The sequence below is a fragment of the Meles meles genome, chromosome 4, assembly GCF_922984935.1.
Source record: "Meles meles chromosome 4, mMelMel3.1 paternal haplotype, whole genome shotgun sequence".
Taxonomy (NCBI): Eukaryota; Metazoa; Chordata; class Mammalia; order Carnivora; family Mustelidae; genus Meles; species Meles meles.
Window position 1 is genome coordinate 68395681 of NC_060069.1, and position 25484 is coordinate 68421164.

The following is a 25484-nucleotide window of genomic DNA, read 5'->3' on the forward strand; positions in this document are numbered from 1 at the left end:
TCCTCCTCTGATCTTTCCTTTCCTTCTCTGCTATCAGGAGGTATGAGATCAGAGGTGGAGCTGCTACCTGGAGGCCTTGAGTGACAAGCCATACATGAGTCATAGTGGAGCAGAAAAATATTTGGGGCTACACCCTGGATGACTCTGAACTGCCCATCTCTGGCTCTAACTTTGACTGGAATATACCCTATTTAATTAAACCACTGTAACTAGATTTTTATATTTGGATATTTTATTTAGATTGCAGCCTAGCTAACAATTCTGCTTAAGTCTATGATCTTCTTAAAAATAGAGCATAGGCCTTTACTTCTGAACCCTAAATATGCCCAAGTTGGTATGCAGTCAAGCTTCCCTCTAATGCAAAAAATGCGATTCAAGCCTCAGATCCATTTCAATCCTGAGATCTCCCTGTTTTATTCTGTTAACCACTTACAATGCCAGCTCTCACTCCAGCATCTACTTCCTTCTCCAGCCGTTTTTTTTTTTTTCTGCATGTTATTTTAAAAGGAGGCCCCAGACCAGGAAGCAGAGATTGGTTTCTACTTCTTTGTAACATGGATTGCTGTTGATACTACCTTCTTTGCTTAATAAACTCCTAACCATTTATTCAAATTTGTTCTTGTTTCCATTTCATATATGGGACCTGTAAAGACTCCACTATGAGACTGAAAGTTCAGATTCTTTAGAATATGGTTTCATTCAGAAAACACTTAAAATAATAATTCCAACTTAGGAATTCAATATATTAACAGCTGCCAGTATCAGTCATCAAATTGAGCTCCTTGAGAGGCTGCTTTGGGCCTTAGTAAAATTCTTCATCATCCTAGATAAAAATGCATTTCCTTAGGCCCTGACTCTTGCCCCAGGGGACCGATCAAGCTGATGGTGATGATTATTGTAATGAGCAGTAATTACTGTTGGCTGAACACTGATTCCAGAATTTCTGGAGAAAGAAAAAAAAGCGCCAGCTATTATTATAGCAGGGAAGAGAACTTTATTCCATATGACATGCACTAGTTAACTCCCATTAATAGTAAAGGAAAATTATTCAATATATTTCTCATTCATCAGTGGTATCAAAGAATTTAAAATGGGCATCCCCCAATTAACTTCTGAAAGCACAGGTGGTGTTATCACTCTGAAGGAGGCAAAATTAGTTATGTCCTTTCATTAAAAAGAAGTTTACTGGAAAAATAGTCATGTCTTGAATTAGTCATACAAGGGCTTTTACTCTATAAGAAGCAAGGACTAGATTCCTTAGCTCATCACTAAAGTCACTCAAAGTCATAGGTGCTGATAGGTTAACCAAATGCAAGAGAAAAGAAAGCCCCCAAGTTGGCTGGTAGCTTCTTGCTGAGATGAAGGAACATAGAATATATGATCCAAGATTCTTTAGGCCATGTGACTTAGAGAACCTAGATGCGACCTAGAGCCAAAATAGTGATTATAGTCATCAAATTTCAAACCTCTGCAAAGGACATTCAAGAAAGCCAATGACACTTACTTGTGCAACCCTGGTACTGCCCTTAAAGATGAGGTATTGTTTTGGGGCGCCTGGGTGGCTCAATGGGTTAAGCCTCTGCCTTTGGCTCAGGTCATGATCTCAGGGTCCTGGGATAGAATCCCACATCAGGCTCTCTGCTCAGCAGGGAGCCAGCTTCCCCCTCTCTCTCTGCCTGCCTCTCTACCTACTTGTGATCTCTCTCTCTCTGTCAAATAAATAAATAAAATCTTAAAAAAAAAAAAGACCAGGCAATTCCTCTGAGTTCATCTTACCCAAAGTTTTTTCCTTATTAAACTCTACCCCTGGAGAATATCTTTGAAACTAGCTTTACTGACTCTTGAGATGTCAGCTAAAATCACCTCATTTGTTGAAAAAGTGCCACAAAGAAAACTAAGTAACATCATAAAAAGTGATGGTTGGACGGTGGCTGCTTTAGAATGAATGGTCAGCGAGAGGAAGTTAGTTCTGAGATGAGCTAAGAAGGAGCTGGACCCTATGAAATCTGAGAGGCAAGCATTTTAGGCAGACCAGTGGAAATGAAGGCTTGAGGACTTTCTGCAGAACAGAATGGGTGGGGAAAGGGCATGGGCTCCCTGTGCTCAAAGAAACAAAGGTGGGGGTTGATGGGAGGAGCCATCCGAGAGGAGGTTTGAGGAGCAGGCAGAGGCTGGGTTAGATTGGCTTTAGGAAAGAGTTTCTATTTATTCTAGGTGGAATGGGAAGCTGTTGGACATGAGCTGATCTTATCTATGTTTTTCAAAGATACCTAGACTGCTGTGTAGAAAATAGATGTTGTGCGGTGACAGTGGGGTTAGGAAATGTAAGGAGGCTGGTGGTTGAGTCTACGTGAAGAACGATGGTGACTGGACCTGAGTGGTAAGAAGGGGAGAGACAAGGGTGGATTCTGATGCATTTTGGAAGAACAGCCAACAAAATATTCTGATGAATTGAACACAGGATACGAGAGAAAAACAATCGGGTCTTGAACTGAGTGGACAATGTTGCCATTGAGTGAAATTGGAAGACTGGAGAAGGAGCAGATTATTTTGTGGTGTTAGAAAAGAGAAATTGTGGACATACTGAGGTTCCTTTTAGATATCCAAAGTATTGCTTGGAAGGTGAGGCTGACCTTGGTAACAGTGTTTTCACTGGAATATTAGGGAGTGGGAGAGACACTAATGACAACTCTTTTAAAGAACTTTTAAAGTGAAGAGAAGAAGGAAGATGGTGTGTTACCCAGATGGATGTGGAGTTAAGGAGGTTTGTTTTAAGACTGAGGATACTTGTTTAAGATCGAGGATACTTTAAGATTGAGGAACATATTTGTAAACCATGGAAAGAAACTGGCAATGCATTCCTATAAAGGAAAGAATGAAGTCCCTTAGAAGATGAGAGAAGAGATCAAGAGGAAAACCAGAGGGCTGATCTTTGATAGGAGCAGGAACTCTTTATCCAGAGCCAGTAAAGGGGGTATAGGATGTGCGTACAGATGTGCATGCTTTTATAGATTTGGAGGTAGGAAGATAAGGCATTCCCTCCAATATCTGATTTCTCCAGTGAATTATGAGGCTACGTCATCAGCCAAGATTGGTGAGGAAGGGGAGGGAATTTAGAAGATTTGGGTTAGAGAATAAAAGGTGTAGTGTGCTAAACTGAAAATCTGAAAACATAGGAGGGTTTCAACCTGTGCCGTGTGTCCTACTGAGATTTGTGATCATGGATTTAAAGTTAAAATAAGCAATGTGGTCAGTTATGTGTTTTTCCCTAGGGATCCTTGGGAGCTTTGGTTCAAACATGAAGTAGTTGTGGCAGTGAATTTAATGTCATTAGGGGACTTCATGAGGGAGATGAGAGTGAGGAGAGGGTGAGCATTTGCACATGATTATAATTATGGACTATGGGAACCTGGCTACCAGGGCATGAGAAGGTGATGAATGGTGAAAAAGTAATTGGGCCAATAGATCAAAGATCTCTATAAGGTCAGAGACTTATTGTGGAGAGAGCACTTGAGTAAGTGAGCGGAAATCATCTGGAGAGCTATGAGCACATAGTTCATGCCCTACCTCCAAAGATTCTGATTTAGTTAGTGTGGACTGGAACCTTAGCAGCAATGCTTTTTAAAAGGCTTTGTAAGTGGTTATAGATGCGACCTTGGTTAAGAACCACCATGTAACAGGAAGGTGGACAGTTAGTTCACATTTAAAGACTAGTGGTTAGTTGGAAGGAGTGGAGCCACTGGACAAATGGTTGTTTGGTGGCTGCAGACCTGAGAATGAACAAGGGTTTTCTCCTCCCATGATCAAACAATGTCCAAAAGGGTACATTTGAACATAACTGTGGAAAATATTAATTGGGATGGTAATCCCAGCTGTTAACAGGGGTACATTTCCATTGTTGCAAACATTCTTTATGGGGCTCTCTGAGCTTGCTGTGGTATGGCAGCTTGGGAGAGGAAGGACAATCTCCCCAGAGTGGCAAGGCTCTGGGAGGGCCCTCTCAAAGCATCTGAGTCATGAATGCTCTGAAGTCACTCATAGGACCTCTCTCCTCTCAGTGTGGATGAATAAATGTTACCTCCCAGTACATGGCCAAAAGGTATAAAAGAAAACAATGCAAAAGCAACCCCAAAATGCAAATTCCCTATCACCCTCTTCCACTCATTTTATAGATTAAATATAGGACAAAGTTGGGGCTTCTGTGTTGCTCGGTTGGTTGAACATCTGACTCGATTTCAGCTCAGATCATGATCTCAAGGTCGTGAGATCAAGCCTCACATCTGCGCTCACTGCAGAGTCTGCTGGAGATTCTCTCTCTTTGCCCCCTCCCCACTTTCTCTCTCTAAAATAAAGAAATAAAATTTAAAACAAAAATAAAAACAAACCATGACAAGGTGTTACTTATGTCCAAATGAGATAAAAATAATTTTCTCTTTATCAATCAATCTTTATCAATCAACAAAAATATCATGACTCAACTTATCTGAATAAGTCCTATAGAAAACAAAAGGTGTTTGTGACACACAACACTAGTTCTTGGTCTTGCTGAATTATGAACCCGGGAATTGCCGGGGTCACCCCAGGGGCCAGAAGAAGGCTGGCTTCATGTGAGGTGAAATGGGTGGGCCTTTCTGCACTGTCCCCGGCTAAGCACAGGAACCAGAGAGATAAGCTTCCAGGTTATAGGGTCAACAAAGGGCCTTTTACCTGCATGGCCACAAAAATATCCAAGTTGCAGAAGACAGATGTGACATCAAAGAGAAATCAGGGAAAATGCCATGCAGTGTTTAGCCATGGCTGGGTCGGAAAGTTACCAACACCAACTAAAGTCAAATGTGGCCAAAGATCTTACCGAACTTTCTCAAGCAGGGCTCTCCTGCTTATTCCTATCACTGTGCAGGCAGGGTGAGCAGCAGCGATTAGGGGAGGGGGGCGGAGGGAACATAAACATTTTAAAGGAAAATAAACTGCACGGCTTTAAAAATGTTAAAGGATGCTTTCTGTTGGTTTTAATCTAAAATGGAATTTATCAAAAAGAGGTGAAAATGATCAAACAGTGTCCAAAAGGGTAAATTAAAGGGTAAATTCGAACGTAACTACAGTAAATATTCACTGGGACGATAATCCTAACTGTTAACATGACTATGTTTCCATTGTTACAAACATTTGGTTTAACTTAATCCACCGAATATATTACTGCCAAAAGGAATCTCATTGACAAGAGCTAATGCATTGGTTACTCTTAAAACTATCCGTTTTTAACTGTTGACTTACTGGTAGTGTTCATCATGGAAAAGACCATTTTTATTACCATTGTCATCAATCTCAGTGAAGTTCAGAGATATTTGCTTGTAGTCACTACAGCTTAGTCCTTTGCTAGTTAGAATCCACATGTGTGAACAAGAGCCCAGAAGTTCCGGTGAAGCTACGTTTCTATCGGATGACAGTGTGACTGTGATTGGATCTGTTGACAGTGTTTGGCAGAGCTTCAGATTCTTTCCAGATTCTTTCGACTAAGTCCAAAAGGCAAGAGGAAGCAGAAACAACATGCACAGTGAGCTCATTAAAAATGTCTTTAATATGATCAGCCTTGCTTGGAAGTGCCGAGGGTTGAGTGGTGGGTAGGGAAGCTATAATACTTCCTTCCAGCTTCTCAGATAATCCCCAGACTCAGAATGGCAGATACCTCCTAACATCTCAGAACTGCAAAGGGAAAACAAGTTAGAAAGCATCACCAGATGCCTTCAAAACCAGCATTTCAATGAAATACTGTAATACGGTGGAAAGACTTTTGGACAAAAAGAGAATCGGGAAACGTAGGTTGAGCCCCAGTTCAATCAGCAAATAGAAAACTAGTCTTGGCCAAGTCATTTCCTTTCTGGGCCTTGAAATTCCTAATCTGCAAAATGAGAGAGACCTGGTATATCAATGATTTGCAAATTGTGCTCCTCTGGATCTTTCAGGAAAAAGTAGATTGGCAACCCTATCAAACTATTTGTTATTTTAGGTATTGGGACTTTCTTTGAAAAAAGATTTCTGCCACCAAAAAATTTCAAAACTTACATGTTTTGTTTCAAAACTTACATGTTAAAGATGTTCTTTAAGGTCTCTCTAAGAATAAGTACTTTGAATTCGCAGCAGTGGTTTCCAAATTTTTTGATTATGCATACTAATCAATAAAAATATTTTTGCTATGTATTCCCAAAATAAATATTCAAAAATTAGACATGTATATTACTGTAAAATACATTCCACATAAACCATTTTTCCCAAAATAGAAATGTCAAAAGGTAGATAAAAGTGAAACTTTTAAAGTAAATCATAAAAAATAAAGTAAAACATAAATTTGCTTTTTAATCATTAAAGCCTTTCATGATCATTAATGATACTTTCATTACTTAACATTAATATTAAAGCTTTTAGTGAAGGGAGTACTATTTGAATATACCATATCTTGATTGGTCAGTCATTGTGTTTCACATTACTGCATAGTACCTGTTAATTTTCTACTACTACAGTGGAGCTCGGAGTAGATCCTCAATATTAATAGTGCTTTGTGTCTGGGTCTATTTACAACAAAAATTAAATAAACAGGTTATGGCTCTGGGATTTTCAGAATCATTCAAATATCACAAGATATTGGAAGAGAGTAAATTCAGTGTTCTTAACTCCAGACAGAATATTCCACTCTGGTTTAAGCAGAAAGATTTTATTAAAAGATAGTAGGAAGTTTACAAATCTTTGAGAGGATCAGAGAACCAGGGTTGGATGCTTTACATAACTAGAAGAAATGCCCCCCCACAGCACAGCACAAGACTGACCTAGTGAAACACAGTGGCTGTCCCTGCCGGCCTCTGAACATGATACTTGGGACCGGATGCTAGAAACTCCCGCACAGCTGTCCCAGGAGTTCTGGATGCCTCTGCCTCTAGGCTTTTCTGAAAATCCAGTTGCCTCCTAGTGACCCCTGCCTCACACGCTCACTCTGCTTCCATATCTCTGTAGGTGAGTTTGCTGCTAGAAGATCTGCGCATGACTAATTGCAACCAACAGGGTGGATCTGGTCATGCTGCTCCCTAAGGAGTCCTGGTAAGGAGAAGGAACATATTGGAGAGAATGGCTGAGAATGAGGAAAAAGCTATCCCCTTCTCAGGAGGGACCAGCGTCCAAGTTACCAAGTCTATGAAGGCAAAGCTTGGCTGGTAGCTTGATCTTTGAGTGGTCCTGAACGAGAGAGTAGAGTGAACACCAAGGCTTCTAGGTAACAGTCAGGCCCGGCTTCTGATGAGTGGCTTGGCTGCTCTTGGTTAGGTCAGCTTGTCGGAGTTCATGTGAAGGAGGGCAGAGGCCAGATCCAGACCTAAGGAAGAGGAGAGCCATAATGAGTTGGGAGGTCACTGCTCCTAGACAACCAGGTTGAGCTCAGGCCTGGGTCAAGACAAAAGATAGACTCAACACACAGGGTGAAAGCCCAATGCTCAACACCTGTCCAGAAACTAAAACCCACTTGAAGCACACTTTTGCTTCTGGACAGGGGAGCAGACATCCACCACCAGACCCTAACCACTGGGATAAAGGTGCTTCTTTATACTACCAGCCCAAGTTCTGAGAGTTCAGAACTGTCCAGGCTACAGATATTCCTAATGCACAGGCCAGATGAAGACAATGCTCTGGTCATTTACTGATACACAACAAACCACCCTAAATGTAGTGGTGTAAAGCAAAAATCATTTTATTATGTTCACAGAGGATGTGGGCCAGGAACTCAGATGGAACAGGAAAGGATGGCTTATCTCTGCTCCACAATATCTGGAACTTTAGCTGGTAAAATTCAGATGCCTGGAGATGACTTGGTCAGCTGGAATCCAGCAGCTGGAATCCATACACTTTTTAATTCACCTGTCTGGCACCTGAAGGGAGATAACCCAAAGGCTGAGCATAGAGGCGACCATTGGCTAGAGAACCTATGTGAGGTCTTTCCATGTGGAATGAGCTTCTCATAGTGTGGCCACTGAGCTCTGAGATAGAGCACCCAACTGAGAGCATTCAGAGAGAAAATGTTCCAGGATACCAAGACACATAGGCAGAAGCTGCATGGGTTTTTATGGCCCAGTCTTGGAAGTCACATAACATCACTTCTGCTCTGCCCTGTTGATTGAAACAGTTACAAACCTGCATGGATTGATGGAGAAGAGACATAAACACTACCTCTTGATTGGAAGAGTGTCAAAAAATTGGGGCCATATTTTAAAACTTCAACTAAGAGAAAACAAGAAAAAGAGAAAAGCTCAAAAGCACATCAACTCCATGTAAATACTGACCAAAGCTTGCTAATAAACTAACCCAGTTTAGTTTATTTAAACAATAAAGTAATTGAAGACTTGTCATGTACTAAGTAGTGTGTTATGTACTAGGAATACAGAACTAAGACACAACCCTCCAGGAATTTACAATCCACTGGAGAAGACAGATGAATGTACATTGCTGTAACTAAAGGTCAAGTGAGGAAAATGAACCAAGACAGATAATATACAAGTGCTGCAAAATAGCCTAGAGTAAGGCACAATTAATATAATAGAGAGTTTGTGTTGTCCAGGGGGAAGCATAAGAAGTTAGAAATTAGACCTGGATTTGAATCCCATTGTTACCATTTCTTAGATTGAGCTATATAAAAATGCTTTTTCATGAATAAAAATGATTGAGTATCAATTATTTCATATGGTTCAACCCAATACTAGCTAGGTCACCTTAAATAAGTCACTTAATCTCTAGAAACATTGGCTCTATCACCTGTACAACGAGGTTAATAATGTCATAGGGTTATTTACAAAAATAATAACACTTGCAACATGTCAGTGTAGTGCTTTATACAAAATAATCGCTTGAGAAACAGTTGTTTTGTAATTAGTATTACTATCATAGAAAGCTTTAGAGAGAAGGCTGAATCTGATATGACATTTGAAGGCTCAACATGCTTTATTTTTCTTATTTTATTTATATTTATATATTTTTTATTCATTTTAGGTGGGTTCTATACCTAGCATGGAGCCCAGCTTGGGGCTTGACCTCATGACCCTGTGATTAAGACCTGAGCCAAGATCAAGAGTCACATATTCAACCAACTGAGCCACCCAGGCACTCCTGAACATGATTTTGATGGCAAGATAAGGGAGGTGGGATGAGTGATTTTATGCTTATCAGAAATGTGTGAAAAGGGTGTTTTTGTGATTCTACTTATAAGTGATATTTGGTTCTGCATTTGTTCTGGGATCTAGACATTTATTTTGAATAAAATGAAGGTTTTTATGGACTAAATAATATGCAATCCTTCCCTTCTGAAATCACTGAATCACTCTGTTTAATAACTAAAAATGTTGCTGAAATAAAGAAAAGGAAGTCCTTGCTGAATACTGAATACAAAAGGGAATGAAAATCCTGGCAGCTTGTAGTTGGGGAACGGAAAGCTTATAGCTTTTAGAACTCAGAGCTTAAGTTCAAAAACCTTCATGGAATCAAGACACGAAGTTCTTGTCCAACACTAGTTGAGAAGTTAGAACTGATATTTTCACAGGAAGTTGGTTTTCAAAGAGTTACACCATCAGTGAAAGGCTGATCTAGAAAATCATCAGCTCACCAGAAAAGACATAACAAGATATCTTCTATTTCATCTGGTTTCTAGGTTACAAAGAAAAAAGTCTTCCTTGACAAATCTTTCCAATAGGCCTACTATCACTTATGTCTGGTTCTAATTACACTTCCTTCATCTTCTGGAAAACCCCAGGGAGATAAATAAACTTTAAAGCTGATGATATTCAGGGCACCTGGGTAACTCAGTTGTTTAAGCATCTGCCTTCAGCTCAGGTCATGATCCTGGGGTCCGAGGATTGAGCCCCACAGTTAGTCTCCCTGCTCAGCAAGGAGTCTGCTTCTTTCCCTCCCTCTGCCCCTCTCCCAACTTGTGTTTCTCTCTCTCTCTCTTTTTTCACTCTTTGTCTCTCAAATAAATTAAAATATTTTTAAAAATGTAGTTAATGATATTCCTTTTACCTGATATTTGATAAAAGAAGTACGACGTGAGGGAGATCTGGATGTAATATCTGTTACCCCATCGATCACCATCATTGACTGAACTGACCTGGCTGGCTAGGTATGTGTCCCCCCTTCTTCCCTCACCACTCCATGTGTGTCCCTCCTGAACCTGTACACTCCCTCAAAGAGGATGATCTTCCCTGATAGAAAAGGGGAAGAACATTCTTCCATCAAGGGTATATGAGTAGCTGCACTCCTCTACTAGAAGCTCCAAACAAGCTCTCAAGGTCCATTTGAAGGAGATCATAGGTTCTTGAGCATAGGTTCAAGCTTCCAAGACACCAGACACATCCAAATGAAGTGCTTCATGTGGCAGTCTTCCTTTCTTTAGGGGGAATAAAAAAAATGTAAAACTACTTTGAAGGATAAGTCTTCAAGTAATATTAAACGTGATTCACACAGATAAAGTCTTCCTAAAGGTGAACTAACAATCCAAAATTCTAAAATATGGGAAAACAATTTATTTGAGCAATGGTCAGTGGATACAACAAACAGCTGGATTAGGCCTCCAGCAACTTCAAACAATAGAACTGTTGGATAAAAGAAATCTGCTTAAAGTGTTTAAAAACTTAACCTTGAAACTGGAAATAAAAAGACACCAAGGCAGTGTTAAAAGATAATGGGAACATCTAAAAAAAATTATAAAAATGAAAAAATATAGATGGAAAAAGTTAATCAACAAGTTAAATAGTTGATTAGACATAACCAAAGAGAGAATTAGAGAACTTGAATATAGACCTGAGGAAATTATCTAGAATTAAACACAGAAAGATTGAGATAGAATTTATGAAAGAGAGGCAAACAAACATGGAAGACAGGGCAAGAAGATCCAACATATACCTACTAAAGAGCAAGAAAGAACAAATTGAGAGGCTGAAGGAGAGGCAGTTTTAAAAAAGGTAATGTGGAGCACTTTCTTAAATTGCTGAAAAGCAAAATCCTCACACTTAGAAAGGGCCACGAGTTGTTAGCAAGATATGGTTTAGCATTTGAGGACAAGGAAAGTTGGATACAAATACCCCTCAAGGGACTTACAGTCTGTTAGGAGGTACCATAGAGGTACACACAAAAACAACATGGAAAGAAGAGAACTACAGTTGTTGGTGATGGAGAGAAACTGCTTCTTATTGGAAGAACCATATCAATAGTTTACTGGAGGAAGTGATGTTTGCCTTGGATCTCAAAAGATGGGTAGACTCAACATGTGAAGAAATGTATTCCAACCTACACACCACTGCCTGATTAATTTCCCTAAGACAATTCTGATAATGTCAAACCTTTATTCAGAATTTTCAAGATCTCTCAATTATTTTCAAGATAAAGTCCCAAGTTTTTGTCTTTCCTTCAAAGTCCCCCTTGCCACGTGCCCAACCTATCTTTACAAACCTATTTCCCACAAAGTGTCCTCTTGAATCTCATAATTCGGGCAGACTAAGATTCTTAACACTTCTGGTGCATACCTCATGCTCTCGCACCTCACTTGCTATTCCCCCTATCTAGAATACCCTTGAACTAAAGGCAAAAATTTGGGACCTTATCCTAAAAATAACTCAGGGATATTGAGAATTATGAGTAGGAGAAATATTATCAGAACTGTGCTTTAGGAAGATTAGTGAAGCAGTGGCATGTAGAATGAATTAGAAAAGGGGGTTCCTGGTGCTAAGGAGCCCATATGCCACCATTCTTGTGTTGTACTCATCTGGGAGGCACAAGCGCACAGATTGCCCATTTAGAGTGATGAAGAAACCTGAATGATTGTTGATTGTGTAGGGATTTTGGATATGAATGTTGTGAAAAGCTCAGCATAATATTAACACAACAGAAACAGATGTATCAAAATAGTATTCACTATCTTGGCTTCTCTACATTGGTGCTCCCACTGCAGCTAGAAGTGAAACTCTCCTAGTGCCCATCAGAATGCCAAATGTCCTGATGTGTACAGTATACACAATTTCAGAGCTTCAGTTCAATGCCAAGTAGCTAAGAGAAAAGCTGAATATGAGTTGAGGTGTCATCTTTTTGCCTACAGACTATTACTTCTAAATGGGTATGAGCCCAGACCAATTTTAAAATGATTATTTCTCTGAGCAACAGAAAATTCTTCCTCAGTTTTGAAAAGTATTTTTCCAGAGTGTTTATAGAATTGATTTGGAAATTTTTCTAATAAAACCCTGCATAACAGCATTGTATTTTAAAAAAACATGTGAAGTCCAAATCTTACCATATGTCAGATTTCTAGTGCCTCTACACGATGTCTCAAAGTAGGTAATTCAAGAGATCAGTTCCTACAGTTTCTTGTGGGTACAATTGATTCTCTGTGCTGAAATTGTTTCTTTCCCAGTCTCAGAACTGTGGTATGCTTCCTTACCTTAACCTTTGGAAATGGACTGCTTATAAAACATTTGCTAAGGGACATGCATCATCATTAAAAAAAATAGAGCTTTACCTCCATAGGTATGTTTCTGGGAAAAGTGAACATAAATCAAATTTTTGTAAGTCAAATCATATTTTAAACGTCTCAAGGGAACTCATTATTTAATAAAATAGCATGGAGAGAATAATCACATTGTGATGTGGCTTTTCATGAAGCAGGGCACACCTGTATCACACTCTGTCATGGCTGTGGGCTTCACTCTATAGCTGAGTTTGAGGGTAGCCAGGTCTGCCTTGGACTCAAGTCAAGGGAATTAAGTTACTGAGTACTGAGGATCTTGTTACAAGGCAGTCTCCTCTATAAGCTGTGTCAGCACGAGTCCTATAGTTAGTGCTTTATAAAGATGTGGAAAATCTGCTATATCTATAAATTTTAAATACATTAGACAAATTAATTTGCTTTGATGATGTCTATATTTTCTTATGTCAGCCATAATTATTTGTTTGACTAAAGAATTTTTAAGTACCGCATATGTAAATTTCACAATCTTTTATTTCCCGTCAGGGATCTAGACTCAATCAATGGGTTCATGTATTTTGATAGTAAGGATAACAACTAGATTCATGAAAATCAAAATTTAAAAACACTCAACAAACAAACAAAAAACCCTCTAAATAAAATGTTTTTAAAAAATAAAGAGCGCTTACTAATCCCATTAAAAACCACTTTCTCTTTGAATTGTCTGTGTGGCTTGCATCTTATGGGAGAGAATATGGTAAAACAGATACATTAGATATCTTCGAATTATGACTTTGTATGTATTGTCCAGCAAGATTTGCAATCAGGTGGTCAGGGGAGGAGTGGTGTCTCCATCAGTGGGTTTTGGTGGCCCGCATCATATGGCTCAGAATCTGTATCCTGAGAGATGGTCAATACACTGTATGGGAGGAGCTGAGTACAACCCTGATTCACACTGACAGTAGGAACAGGTACACAAGAATCCCTTGAAAATATGTAGCTAAAATTCAATCACGTACACACACATTGGTGCCCATTCAAACTGCGATGTTAAGATCTAGTTGCCCCAGCCAATTTTATATACACCAAATGCTCAGTCTTTGAGTGTTTGAGGGGAAAATTTGCTGAGTAAAGAAAAAGTATCTCATTATAGATAGGAATGGAAAGGGCAGTGTCCAAGGCCCCTGACCAACACACACACACACACACACACACACACACAGTAAGTCTTATCATTATGTCGATTACAGAATGTCAGAACTTAGAAGCCTAAATAGCTTCATTTGTCAAATTTCTGCTATGCAGCAGACACTACATAGTAGACCCTGCTTACATGGTCTTAATCCTCACAATAACTCCGTAAAATATATACAATTATTCCCATCACACAGAGGAGAAAATGGGGACTCAGAGACATCCAGCAACTCGTCTAAGGTTACACAGCTGGTAAAAAGCAGAACTGAGATTTGAATGTCCAAAGGTTTGGCTCTTATAAAGTCTTTCAACTTTATCTTGCTGTTCCAGAGTTTGTCTATTGTAAAATGGCTCTGAAATCTGAATACTGCTATCTTTTCCTAACACTGGCAACCAAGGCTTCCAAAAGAGTTTCAGAATCTTTGATGGCATTTGTCTTTTTTTTTTTTGCAGACCCCAAAATAGGCTCACATAACAGAATATACAAAATCTAGCTTTTAATTCTTAAAGATCTCAACTTTGAGCTACTGACCATTTAGAATGCTGACAGCTTCCAAGCTCCAGAATCAACCATCTGAGTAATAAAACTAGAATATGTAGATGTCACAAAGAATTCTTCCTATCCAAGACTAAGAACCTCTTCCTAGAGCATTTTATGGAGGAGAAAAGTAGAACTTAAGTATTCATACGAAAAGTTTTAAATTTGATTGTGTTCTAGGTTCAGTATAACAGGCGTGTGATTGAGTTCAAGAACCTTCCAGAGAGAGACAACACCATACTAAGTACTTAGTGATGTAAAGCATTGCGCTAGTCTATGGGAAGAGGGGTTAGGAATGTGAAAAAGAGGTAACAGTTACTTTAGCATTATCATTCACAAAGCAGTTTTAGACATTAATCCCATGAGGGAAGGCATGACTATTTCCCTGATGCATTGAGAAAAAAAAAAAGCTTAGAGAAAGTAAGGCATGGACTCCTTCAAGAAGCCAATAGCTGAAAGGGGAAGGAAGATGTGGAAACAAAGAACTCTAATGTAAGGAGGGAGAGAGAAATGTCAGAGACTTGACAAGAGACTGGGGTGGGGGTGAGAAGGAAGTGGAGAGGTGTGTCATTCTGGGTGATGACCAGAATCCTGGGAAAGCCTCACCGGTGGTCTTGAGTCCAGGAGTCAATTGATGAAGAGGGCAAGAGTTTCTGGGATGGAGCAGAGGAGTTGTAGCTTTGAAGAGATTGGTTCATTGACTCCATGCTCTCCCATGACCAAGGCAGGCAGCAGGTTGGGTCATGGAGGTGTCCTGATCTAAAACAGAAGATAGAAAAACGGCCAGGCACCTTCTACAGCAGGCTTTTCAAACTTCGACGTTCAAGTTAAGCTCTTGCTAAAATCCCAGTTTTGATTTACTAGGTCTGGACTTGGACCTGAGATTCTGTGTTTCTAATAAAGTCTAGGTAACGCTCGATGCTGCTGATCCGTGGGCCACACTTACGGTCGCACCCAGTTCCCCTAGGAGCGTTAGAAGAGCAGATTGCTTGGGTCTCCCTGCAGACTGACTTAATCAGAATTCGCATTTCAACAAGATCCCCAAGGGGTTCATATGTACATTTAATTTTGAGTATCACTTTTCTAGGTTCTTCTTTGATCAGTAGAAGGGACTCAAGGGGGTCCAAACCTTCCCGGGCATTGCATACCAGCAGTCTGGTTTCTCTCCGGAGTTCCCACGGGCAGAGATTTGTGCCCCGTGGAGCTGGTCCTCTTGATCTTAAACCAGTAGCGACTCCGGGAGTTGATCGCCTCATAATCCTGGTGGCTGGGTTCCTTTCCACCCCAACCCGCGCTTCCCCGGGGCGCTCCAGCTGTTTCCCACCCCCACGCCCAGGCAGCTACTGTGCACAGCTGGAGCCCTAGGCAGCGGGCGCACCCGGAGCTGCGGCGGCCGGGGAAGCCAGGCGGGGGCGCCGCAGACTAGGCTGTGCGGGAAGAGACTGTTCTGAGTCGCAGAGGGCGGCCGGAGCGACCCGCGGGGGAGCGCGAGCTCCGCATCTGGTGCCAACCTGCGCGGCCCTGGCGCGGCCCCACATTCCCACACCGCGGGAGCGGCGGCTCGCTACCTGGGAGGCGGCGCGCATCACCCCAACCTGTGTTTCATAAACCCGTCGGGAAATGGTTCCCAGCCTCCAGGGCCAATAATCAGGCCGACCTTCTCTCGGAAGAACGGCTGATTATAATCCCCGAGCTGGGCGAGGGCCTCGGGGACCTAGATTTAAGTCGACTATATAATATCATTATCATTATTATTATTAAAAGCCAGTCACCCCGCCCCACCTTCCCTCATATGCACGTCTGAAGTTGGGGGTGGGGGCTGTGGAACGACCAGAGGGTTGCAGCAGGATTGTAAAACCTAACGATTTGCTAAGAAATCGGGGCCGAAAAACGCAATTTACAAAACGGCGAGTTTTACAAGGTAGAGAAGGTAACTGGGCAGAAAACGCACAGCCGCCGAACCCTCGCCGCGCGTGCTCGCAGGAGCGGGCTTGGCCGCGAGCGCGCCTCTCCCCAGACGCGCCGCTGGGGCCGCGCGACGATTTCGCAGGAAGAGGAGGCTGCCTTGGAGCCTCGGACCCCGGCGTCGGCGCATCTCCGAGAGGGCCACCAACAACGCCCTGAGCCCCCTGGCTCCGCCGGCGCCCCTTCCCCGGCTGGTCGCCGAAGTCTCACTCTCCCTGCCCCTCGCCCGCTTCAGCCTGGCTCTCTGTCCTCGCCGGCGTTCGAAGCCCGCATTTCACCGCGAGCCTCCCTTTCGGGACAGAGCTCAGCGGACAATTTAAAGTTAACACCTTCACGCAGCCACTGCTGCGGGGATGTGCGCATTTTCCCCTGCGTCTGTGTACGCGTGTGTGTGTCTTCGAGAATGTCAGACTAAACGGACACTCTTAACATTTATTAGAGCCTACGTGTCCTGTCTCGAGGCTTATCGGGTTCGTCCAAACTTGTGTGTGTGTGTGTGTGTGTGCGTGCGTGCGTGTGTGTGTGTGTGTACGCGCGTGCGCGCGTGTCTCCACCCTCCACTCGCCTCCCCACCCCCGCCCGTGCAGGGCGAAGTAGTCCTATATAGCGATGATAAATATCCCTGTTGATCACTTGATTGATTACCTCCCTGAAAGGTCACGCGGGCTCGCAGTAATTTCCTTTTGCCTAAGGCTCCCTTTTCACTTTTACTCCCGCACGACAGCTCCGAGTACACGGGATCTTTATTTTTTATTTTAACCCCTAAATGCAACCCCTCCCGAAAACAATGCAGACAAGAAAAATCGAATAAAATCAACTCGAGACCTTTTAGCTCACTCTCAGTCGCCTTCCCCATCTCGCTCCTTTCTTTCTTCTGCCCCCCGCCACTCCTACTGCGACCCCCTCTCCCCAACTCGAATGTATTCTAGACACTATTTAATAGATGAGTGTCTTGCAAGTAAACTCAGGCGTCCCTTGGGTCTGCATTTCATGTCTGTGACTCTCTCTTTCTCCCGTGGACTAAAAATTCGGATTTAAACCACTAGACAAGCTATTAATTTAGCTAGACTACCCAGGGTCCTGAACCCAATTAATTTCTAATAATTATAGCCCAAGGGGGCTAGATAGATCTCCCTGCCTCTTTCTTTTATTGCCACTCCACGCCACCGAGGTCAGCGTATAATAATAAAGTGTATATTTTGAAAGCGATCTCCAGAACAGTGAGTTATTGCAATGAATGAAAATTGTTTCCATTTTGGCTAATTGAGCCCGTGGCCGAAAGCTAGAGCTCTGAGACTAAATAAAGAGGACTGTTTCCTTTCAACATGAAGAAACCCCTGCCTAGCTCTGGTCACCCAGCGAGAGTTTAATTTCTTAACAGCCAACCTGAAACCAGCGTTGGGTAAACAGTATTAATAATTGCATTACAATGATTAAATTAATCTTGCTGGTAGCCAGGAGAATATAGGTTGAATAGCAAGATGTAAAGTTCACTGCACAAAGACAATAGGCCAAGAAATACCTCCATAAAGAATTCAAACTTTCTTCCAAAGACACCGTGGGGCTGGTTCAATTATAATTCGAGGAAAGGAAAAGTTCCTGTTGCATGCAATGTATTAAAAATCAGTTCTTTGCCTTTTTAAGCATTTATTAAAGAAACATAGTTGGAGAAAGGGTATACTTCTCTTGTTGTCTTCCATGACCCTTCTCCCTTTCAACTCCCATCTTGATCTCTCCACTTCTCAAAAAAATTCCAAAAAAATTTAAAAAGCCAACAAAACCCCCGAAACAAAATATGACAGTAATAAAACAAGCAAATCCAGACAGCCCGTAAGCTCATCGACTTTCCAAGGAGGCACTGTTTCCAGGATGCTCGCTTCCGTTGGAGAAAACGCAAAAAACGTTGGTACCCATGCCCTTCGAGGAAACGAATTTCAGGAGGAGAGGGGGAGGTGGGTGGTAGGGAATCGGGCAGCGAGGGCAGCTCCGCCAACTTGTTGGAGGCCTCTTTTCTCTTGGGTGAGCGACAGCTTGGGCGTCCCGTCCGAGAGTTTTGGGAATCCGAGGGGCCGCTGAACAGAAAATCACCTGCTCAGGTCTCACGGCTGAGACTTGGGACAGGTGGAACTGACGGGGTTCGTGTACTTGGAAGTGGGAACCCGCCCAGGTCCGCACGCAGGGGCCGTGGCGCTGCAGGCGGCGAGCGCAGTCCGCAGCTGCTGGGCGTTTGCTCCATCAGGTTAAACACACTTGAACTACCAACTTAGCTTTTTTATTAACATTCACCTAGCGCAGAAAGCAAATGAGAGAGAGGGAGGAGGGAAAGAAAGAGAGAGAGAGAAAAAGAAACCCAGCTTTCAGGTTTGAAAATAGAAGTGATGATATTCTGAATACTTCGCTAAAAAAAAAAAACAGTAGAAAGAGTGATGCCTTGTCTATTCACAATGCTTTGGCCCCAGGGCACAGAGGAGTTTGTGTTTATTATTTCAGTTGGAAGAGGTTGGATTTGCTCGTGTTCCGAAACTCTTGGAAAGACCAGGCATTCGCAGTGGCGGCTGCGACCCCAGGGACTTTAAAAACCAGAAGGGGAGAGTGCTTCGGCGGGGCTTCACCCTCGCACTCTTCGCTCTCTAGAAAAGTTTTAAAAGACAGGAGCTTTAAGTTTGGGGACTCCGATTTTACTTTCCTGAATCTTTCATAGCCGACCCAATTCCCTTCACAGCCCCCAGCCCACCCCTGGCCCGCCACGTGGTTTGTAATTTCTCAGCAGAAGCAATCACCGCAGCTTCACATGTGGGGCTTCTATTTAATCCCGGGGTTGGTTCCATGGTACCTTCGTTTCTTAGAAAATTCTCTGGCACTCCTCTTAACCTCCTGTCCTCAAGTGGACCAGTATATAGAACCCCCTGGGGATAAGATGAAAAGAATTAATGAGAGCCGCAGAGGGAAGGAGAGTAATTCCTTTTATTATTTTTTTAAGCTTCCCGGGCCGAGAAGGTGAAATGCATAGTCCCAGGCAGAGCCTCCTACTGTTCTGGGAGCTCTTCCTCCCTCTGGGGTCTCTTCTTTCCTAGCGGACAAGGCCCTCGAGGTTTCCACAGTCGGGAGGGGTCTTGTCCTCTAGTGCAGCCTATCCGTCCTCTGGCCTGGGTGAGGGTCCTCAGGGAGTCCTTAAACTGATCAGAAGCAGCTTCTCTCAACATCTTGCCAGCCAGCCTAGTGTTTCTCTCCCTAGAGACTCTATTACCTTTCTAAAGGTTCTCAATCCCCCACTTCTCTTTTTTCCTTTGGGGACTTACTGGTCAGAAGAAAGGCACGACTCCACCTAAACCCAGGGGAGCCTGTGAACTCACATTCAAAAACCTCTGGGTAGCCACACTCAGAATGTTGAAGTGCTGGTGATTTTGCACCCACCTCCGCTGTGTATGAGCACACTGTACACTCTGGATGTACAGACCAACAGGAATTGTATTTGGACTGGCAAAAAAAGCAAAAAACAAAAACAAACAAACAAAAAACAAACAAAAAAACCAAACCCACCTGCCTCTTCAGTCTGGAGGGGATGACTTGTGTCCATATGGTGCTTATCAGAACCTTCTCTTTTGGAAGTTGTTTTACTCCTGTTCTGTGCAATTCCTTCCTTTGCTCCCTTTCTTTTCCTCACATTTCAACATTACACATCTGTCTCTCTTGGGACCTGTACTTAGTTCTCTAGGGACCCGTATCTTACATCCACATGCTCCCAGAATTACACAGCTCTGGAGAAAGACATGGTGGGCATCCTTAGCCAGGGTGATACTTTGAATTTTTATTTCCTCAAACAGAGGTATTTTACAAGCCATTGGTGAATGCCCCTTAAGCTTGAACCTTGCTGTTTGCGCAGGACATTCTCAGTGATCTTCCCCCCCCTCCCCTGCCTTTGCCAAACTCGTGCCCAGGGCTTGCTTTTCTTTTCCTTTTCCTATAACTGGAATATCACGGATGTACTGTTGCAGCAAAGAGACTGAAAAGATTGTAATTTTCTTTTACAGTGTCTGGCAGGATTTGCAACAGATATTATTGGGGACATAAATAGCTCATGGAAGGTATTGAACAAAACTGTTTAATGCAAGGAGGTTGTACCAAGAGAAAATCCATATGTAGTTGAAATTGATTCATACCTTGAACATAGCTGGCCCCTTTAGGATTTCCCCATTTCTATGTGCCCACTTCATTGGTAAATCCTGTAATTAAAGCAAATCTCAACAATGTATTTTTCAAGGGGGGGGGGGAATTTCCCCCCACCTCCTCTTTCTTTCGACCCCAAAGGTTGTGGGTTTAAGCGAATGAGTGAAAATGGCTGGCTGGCTGAGCTGCAGCAACAGGAGATGGGGGCAGCCTTGGGGCAGGCCGGAAGGTGACAGCCGACCTCAGGGAAGCAGGAGGTCTTGGATGTTAAATGCCTGAGCCTGTCTGGACCTGGGAATCAAAGGTGATCATTACTACTTGGTGGGAACAGACCACTGAAATGTTCCAAGGGTAGCTTCAAGCATTGGTATTATACCTAACATCGAGAAAGAAAGCAGTTATTTATTCAGCTTTCCATTCTGAAAGCCCAAGCCGCAAGAGCTTCAGTAGCAGCAGGAGCGGCAGCAGATTTCCTGAAGTTCAGGATGATTCTTTCTCCTGGATCAGTTGTCAAAAGTCCCGTCCTTTTAGTTCTTTAGCATGGAAAAGATTTTAAAAGCCCCACTTCTTGCTTTCTCTGTGGATAGTATAGAAAATTTCCTGCAATTTATGGTGGGAAAAACAATAATAGTAACGATACAGGCTTATTGGTGATTCCAACAAGAAATCAATCCTTTGCCCTGGTCGTTTTATTCCGCCCCCCTCCCCCGCCCGCCTTATTTTGGGGCGAGGTGTCTGCTCCCCTCTGGCTCCCTGTGCTCGTTCCCCGCCCCCCGCCGCCCTCCCCGTGGCTCCCTTTCTCCGCCTCCTCAGCGATTGCCATCTGACAAGATCTCCAAATCAAAGTGATAAATCGCTCCAAACTTTTTTTGGCGGCGCTGAGATGTTGGAGGGGCGTCTAGCGCGCATGTGCGAAGGTGTCCGAACTGACAATGCTGGAGAGATAGCGAGTGTGGATTGAGAGAAAGAGAGAGAGGGAGGGAGAGAGAGTGAAAGAGGGAAAGACAGAGAGTGAGTGTGTTTAAGTGCGTGTGTGTGTGTGTGTGTGTGTGTGTGTGTGTGAGAGAGAGAGAGAGAGAGAGAGAGAGAGAGGAGCGAGGGAGGGAGCGAGAGGGAGAGCAAAAGAAGGAAAAGATCCAAGAAAAAAAAAACCCAACCACACACCAGCGGCTGCAGGACTGGGCACAGCATGAGATCCAAAGGCAGGGCAAGGAAACTGGCCACAAGTAGGTGCAATATCCCTTTTCTATTGGCTTTCCCCCTCCTCTGCCATCTTGCATATCTGTCTCCAGCGCTCCGGGAGGGAGCGCGCAGCTGCCTCTCGCGCCGGGGCCCGGGTGGCGGGCAGGCGCAGCGCAGCCCCAGCAACCTGCTGGTCCCAGCCTTCGCGCCCGGCCGCCCGCACTCTCGCTCTTGGTTTGGGCGCCAGAGGAGCCGGGGCAGCCCTTAGCCCCGCGCACGGACCAGCTGTGGCAACCCCGGGGTGGGGGTGGGGGTGGGGGCAGCCAAGACCCGGGTGGGAGGGAGAAGAGCGCGCGAGAGCAAGCGGGAAGGGGTGGGGTGGGGGGGGAGAGGAGATGAGAGAGTCTCCCCCTCCCCTCCCCTTCCCCCCAGGCGGAGGAGAGTTGCCTCTGGCCAACCAGCTAGCCCCGGGTATGGGAGGGGGAGCGGGGGATGGGGGAGGCGGGCTGGGGATGGGAGCGTTTTCGAGCCTGGGTTTGTTTCTGGGGTTTGGGGTGGGTGGCAGGCTCGGAGGGAGCCACAGTGGCGGCGGCGGCGGGCAGCCGTGGTGGAGTTGGGAAAAGTTGCAAGGCGGCCGCTGGAAGTTGCGCGGGCTGGCGGGCTGCGCCGAGCTGCGGTTGCGGTAGTGGGCGCTGTGCGCTCGGCGGTGCTCTCCGGCGTGCGCCGCGCCGCGGGACGACTGGGGTGGGAAGTGGGGGAGACGAGAGTGGGGGCTGTAGTCGCCGCGTGTGTGGTGGTAGTGAGGCACCGGCAGTGCAGAGCTACCGCCTCCGCGGAGCCGAGGGCAGGTGAGGAGAGAAGAGGTCCGGCGAGCGCCTGGACAGCGAGGAGGGCAGGGCGCATAGCCAGCGGCGACGGCCGCCGAGGAGAAGGGGGCCGAAAGGGCCTGCTCCCGCCTTCGAGCCCCAGACTGGCCGGGCGCCGAGTGACCCCCAGGGGGCGGGCTGCCGGGACCTTAGGCCGCGGAGAGAGCGCGGCAGAACCTCTCGCTCTATTTCTGGATGCGGCCCGGGTCTCGGGTCACTAACCCTCCCCGGCGCCCCCTGCCTGCCTGGCATGGAGCGGCCTTGGTCACGCGGGACTAGGGAGATTGGGTTCAGGGCAGGGGCGGCAGGGTCCCCATCCCCCACTCTTCTCACAGAAGTGTTGGGGGACTTCGCCTGGAATTGTCCGCGGAGCCGACACAGTCCGGAAAGGCAGAAGCCTCGATCCGGCGGGACTGTAGGCGTTAGGACTGTGTTTGTCCAGATGCTTCTACTGCAAGTGTAAGGGGACTAGGAGGTACCGAGACCCGGAGCAAACCCGAGCAGTCCAAAGCCCTCCTCGAGGTGTCAGCACGCGAGGCTGGAGCAGCCTCGGGAGGGGACAGGCCGCCGTTCGCTCTCCCACTTGCTGGAAACACACACACACACACACACACACACACACACACCCACCCACCCACCCACCCAAACGAATTGTTTTGCTTGTGGACCAGAGAAGAGAGAGTTGGGGGTGGGTAGGATGCTTCTCCCCAGTAAAACCCCCAATCCCCCCTCCCTTGCATATTAAAACCAAGTACGTCCCCACGCCTTCCAGCCTCCCAGGTCCCCACTGCAGCCTCGCGGAAGGCGGCAGCACCTCTGCCGGCTGGGTTTCTTTGGCAGTGGGAGTCCGAGGTCTAGCCCAGAGAGATGGTGTCATCGCAGGCTCCTTTCCAGTGCTTCGTCCAGTCCTCACTCAAGCACTCCTTCACTTCCCAGTACGTTTCCTTTTGCCCCCGTCTCAGGGATCAACCTAAATACAGGGTTCTTGGGCCATCAGTACATCTGTTTCTCTTTTGGATATTGTTCATTTCACTTAGTTGCGACACTGTCAAAGGGCGCCAGTAGAAGACCTTTTTCTTTCTTTCTTTCTTTCTTTCTCTCTCTCTTTCTTTTTTTTTTTTTTTCTGTTTTCTTTTAAATAAGACCGACGTCTTTATTTTCATCTGAGGAGGAATTAAATGTACATATGCTTGGAGGCCTGGGGGCTTCAATTCCGGCTAAAGATTTGGGGTGTGTGTGTGTGTGTGTGTGTGTGTGTGTGTGTGTGTGGTTGGAGGGTAGGCGGATGAGAACGGTGTGGGGTGGGGGGCGGGAAGCGTGGAGAGCCTATTTCAACCATGCCTAAATTGTGAAATGAAAGCCGAATGCTTTGTGCCTCATTGCCCGGTATCCGCCGAAGTGAAAGCAGAACACAAAACCCTTCGAATTTTGTTGAGGAACTTTTTCAACTCTATTAATTGCCAAGCTATACGCCACCCTATTAAAATATTCCCGCACGCACAGCCGGCTCAACATCCAGAAACCAAACCTGGTTTTCCGATCTGATGATACTTGTCATTCATTCAGTGGGAGACCCATTCTTTTTGTCTCTAACGTCTCCAAGGATGCCGCTGCCGCTTTCTGGTAACTGGATAGGAACTCTCACCAACTTTCCTCGCTGAGCCTCGGGTTCTCGCTCGCGCTGCTCCAGCTGTTGCCACTGGGCAGCCTTTCTCAGGCAGAAGCATCAGTCACAATCTGGGTAATAAAGGAAATCACGTAAAAAGTAGGGATTTTTTGTATTTTAAAGCGCTATTTCCTTCCCCCGCCGTAGTGCGTGAGTTTCCTTGAGTGTGGCGGAGATAGTCAGTGACCCCTTGCCGTGCAGTCCAGCGAAAACTTCGCCGCTCTCTCTGCACCGGTCTTTCTTTCTTTCTTTCTTTCTTTCTTCTTTTTTTTCTGGGTTAGAAAGAGACAGTGTGACCAGCATAGTTTAAAAAGCATACCTACATTTTTTTTTTTTTAATGCAATGTCAACATTGCAATGGAAACAGATCACATAGGAACAGTAGTTTTCTGGATTTCTTGTATTCTTTTTGTCTTTTGTAAATGTCTCTGGTGGCCAAGTCCTGTCCCGATCTTGGCTACAGTACAGGATCCCATGGACCCTGAAAGTACCCACTGAAGTTAAGCCCAAATGAATGCACAACCCATGTTCCAACTTATAGGGCTTGTTTTTTCTCTTTTCTTTCTTTCTTTTTTTTACACAATAGTTGAAACCAATAAATTCGTTGCAAATCATTTGGGAGGGATAAACCGTTCGATTAAAAATAAAAAGAAGGGAAAAGCAAGAAGATTGACAGTCATAAAAGCCCTTGGCTTTTATTCCCATCTTTAAGAAAAGAAAACTAAAAGCCAAGCGAGCGCTGGCAGCTCCGGGAGGCTTCCCAGCGCTTTTTGGGGGGCAGCAGCTAGGATAGCACCTGGGCGGTGCCAGGATTGCCAGTTGCAACTTTTTTCTCCTGGTGATGGGAAAGAAGTCAGGTTGGGTTTGCCCAGCCTGTCTACAGCCAAAACACGGAAGCAACCCCCACCCCACTTCCCTAAAGTGACACCGGGCAGGGTTTCAATCACAGCACTGAAGGAGTTGCAACGTGTAACCCCCCTTAGCTACCGGCCCCCCAGAAGTCTCGTAAAGACCCAGAAGGCGATGAGATTAGCAAGACCCCGGAGAGGGGGCACTTGTTACTTGAACACTTGATCTTTGTCTCAAAAGAGGCTCTTAAATAGGTAAGGAAGATGACGACCCTCCCTCACGTGCTTAAACTCCTCACCTTAGCAGCCCAGTACCTAAGATAACAAAGGAAATGTGCACCCAGTTTCCAGCCTGCATTTCCCGTATGCCCACCCATTGGTGTTTTTCCTCCATAGTTAAAAAAGAAAAGATTGAAATACAGGGATTTGTTTAAAAAAACACATTTTACTTGTTTATTTCAGACTGCTTTTGAGGAGGAAAAACGCTCACCCATCGGAGGCTGAGGCCCCTTCTAGGAAGGCGGTTTATTTGCCATTACTTGACCAATACCCTGGCTTAGGGCTTCTTTATTGCATT

General features: G+C 44.6%; 1 protein-coding gene and 1 long non-coding RNA gene across 9 annotated transcripts in view; one reads left to right on the plus strand and one right to left on the minus strand.

The window, feature by feature from the left end:
* Positions 1-6769: 6769 nt before the first annotated feature.
* On the minus strand, positions 6770-17943 carry LOC123940456. The gene is made up of 3 exons (XR_006818077.1): positions 17701-17943; positions 14820-14972; positions 6770-7360 (listed from the first exon to the last, which is right to left on the minus strand). It is a non-coding gene; the product is annotated as an uncharacterized LOC123940456 (long non-coding RNA).
* A 3297-nt stretch (positions 17944-21240) lies between these two features.
* Positions 21241-25484, plus strand: part of MECOM (MDS1 and EVI1 complex locus) — a 552991-nt gene continuing 548747 nt past the window's right edge. For 4 of the 8 annotated variants that reach the window (XM_046002458.1, XM_046002461.1, XM_046002459.1 and 1 more), the window contains exon 1: positions 21242-21571. In XM_046002458.1, the coding sequence (XP_045858414.1) occupies positions 21535-21571 (37 nt within the window). In that variant the 5' untranslated portion in view covers positions 21242-21534. Of the gene's footprint in view, positions 21572-25484 lie in introns of all 8 variants that reach the window. The other 4 variants (XM_046002460.1, XM_046002464.1, XM_046002470.1 and 1 more) reach the window with 3 other exon arrangements.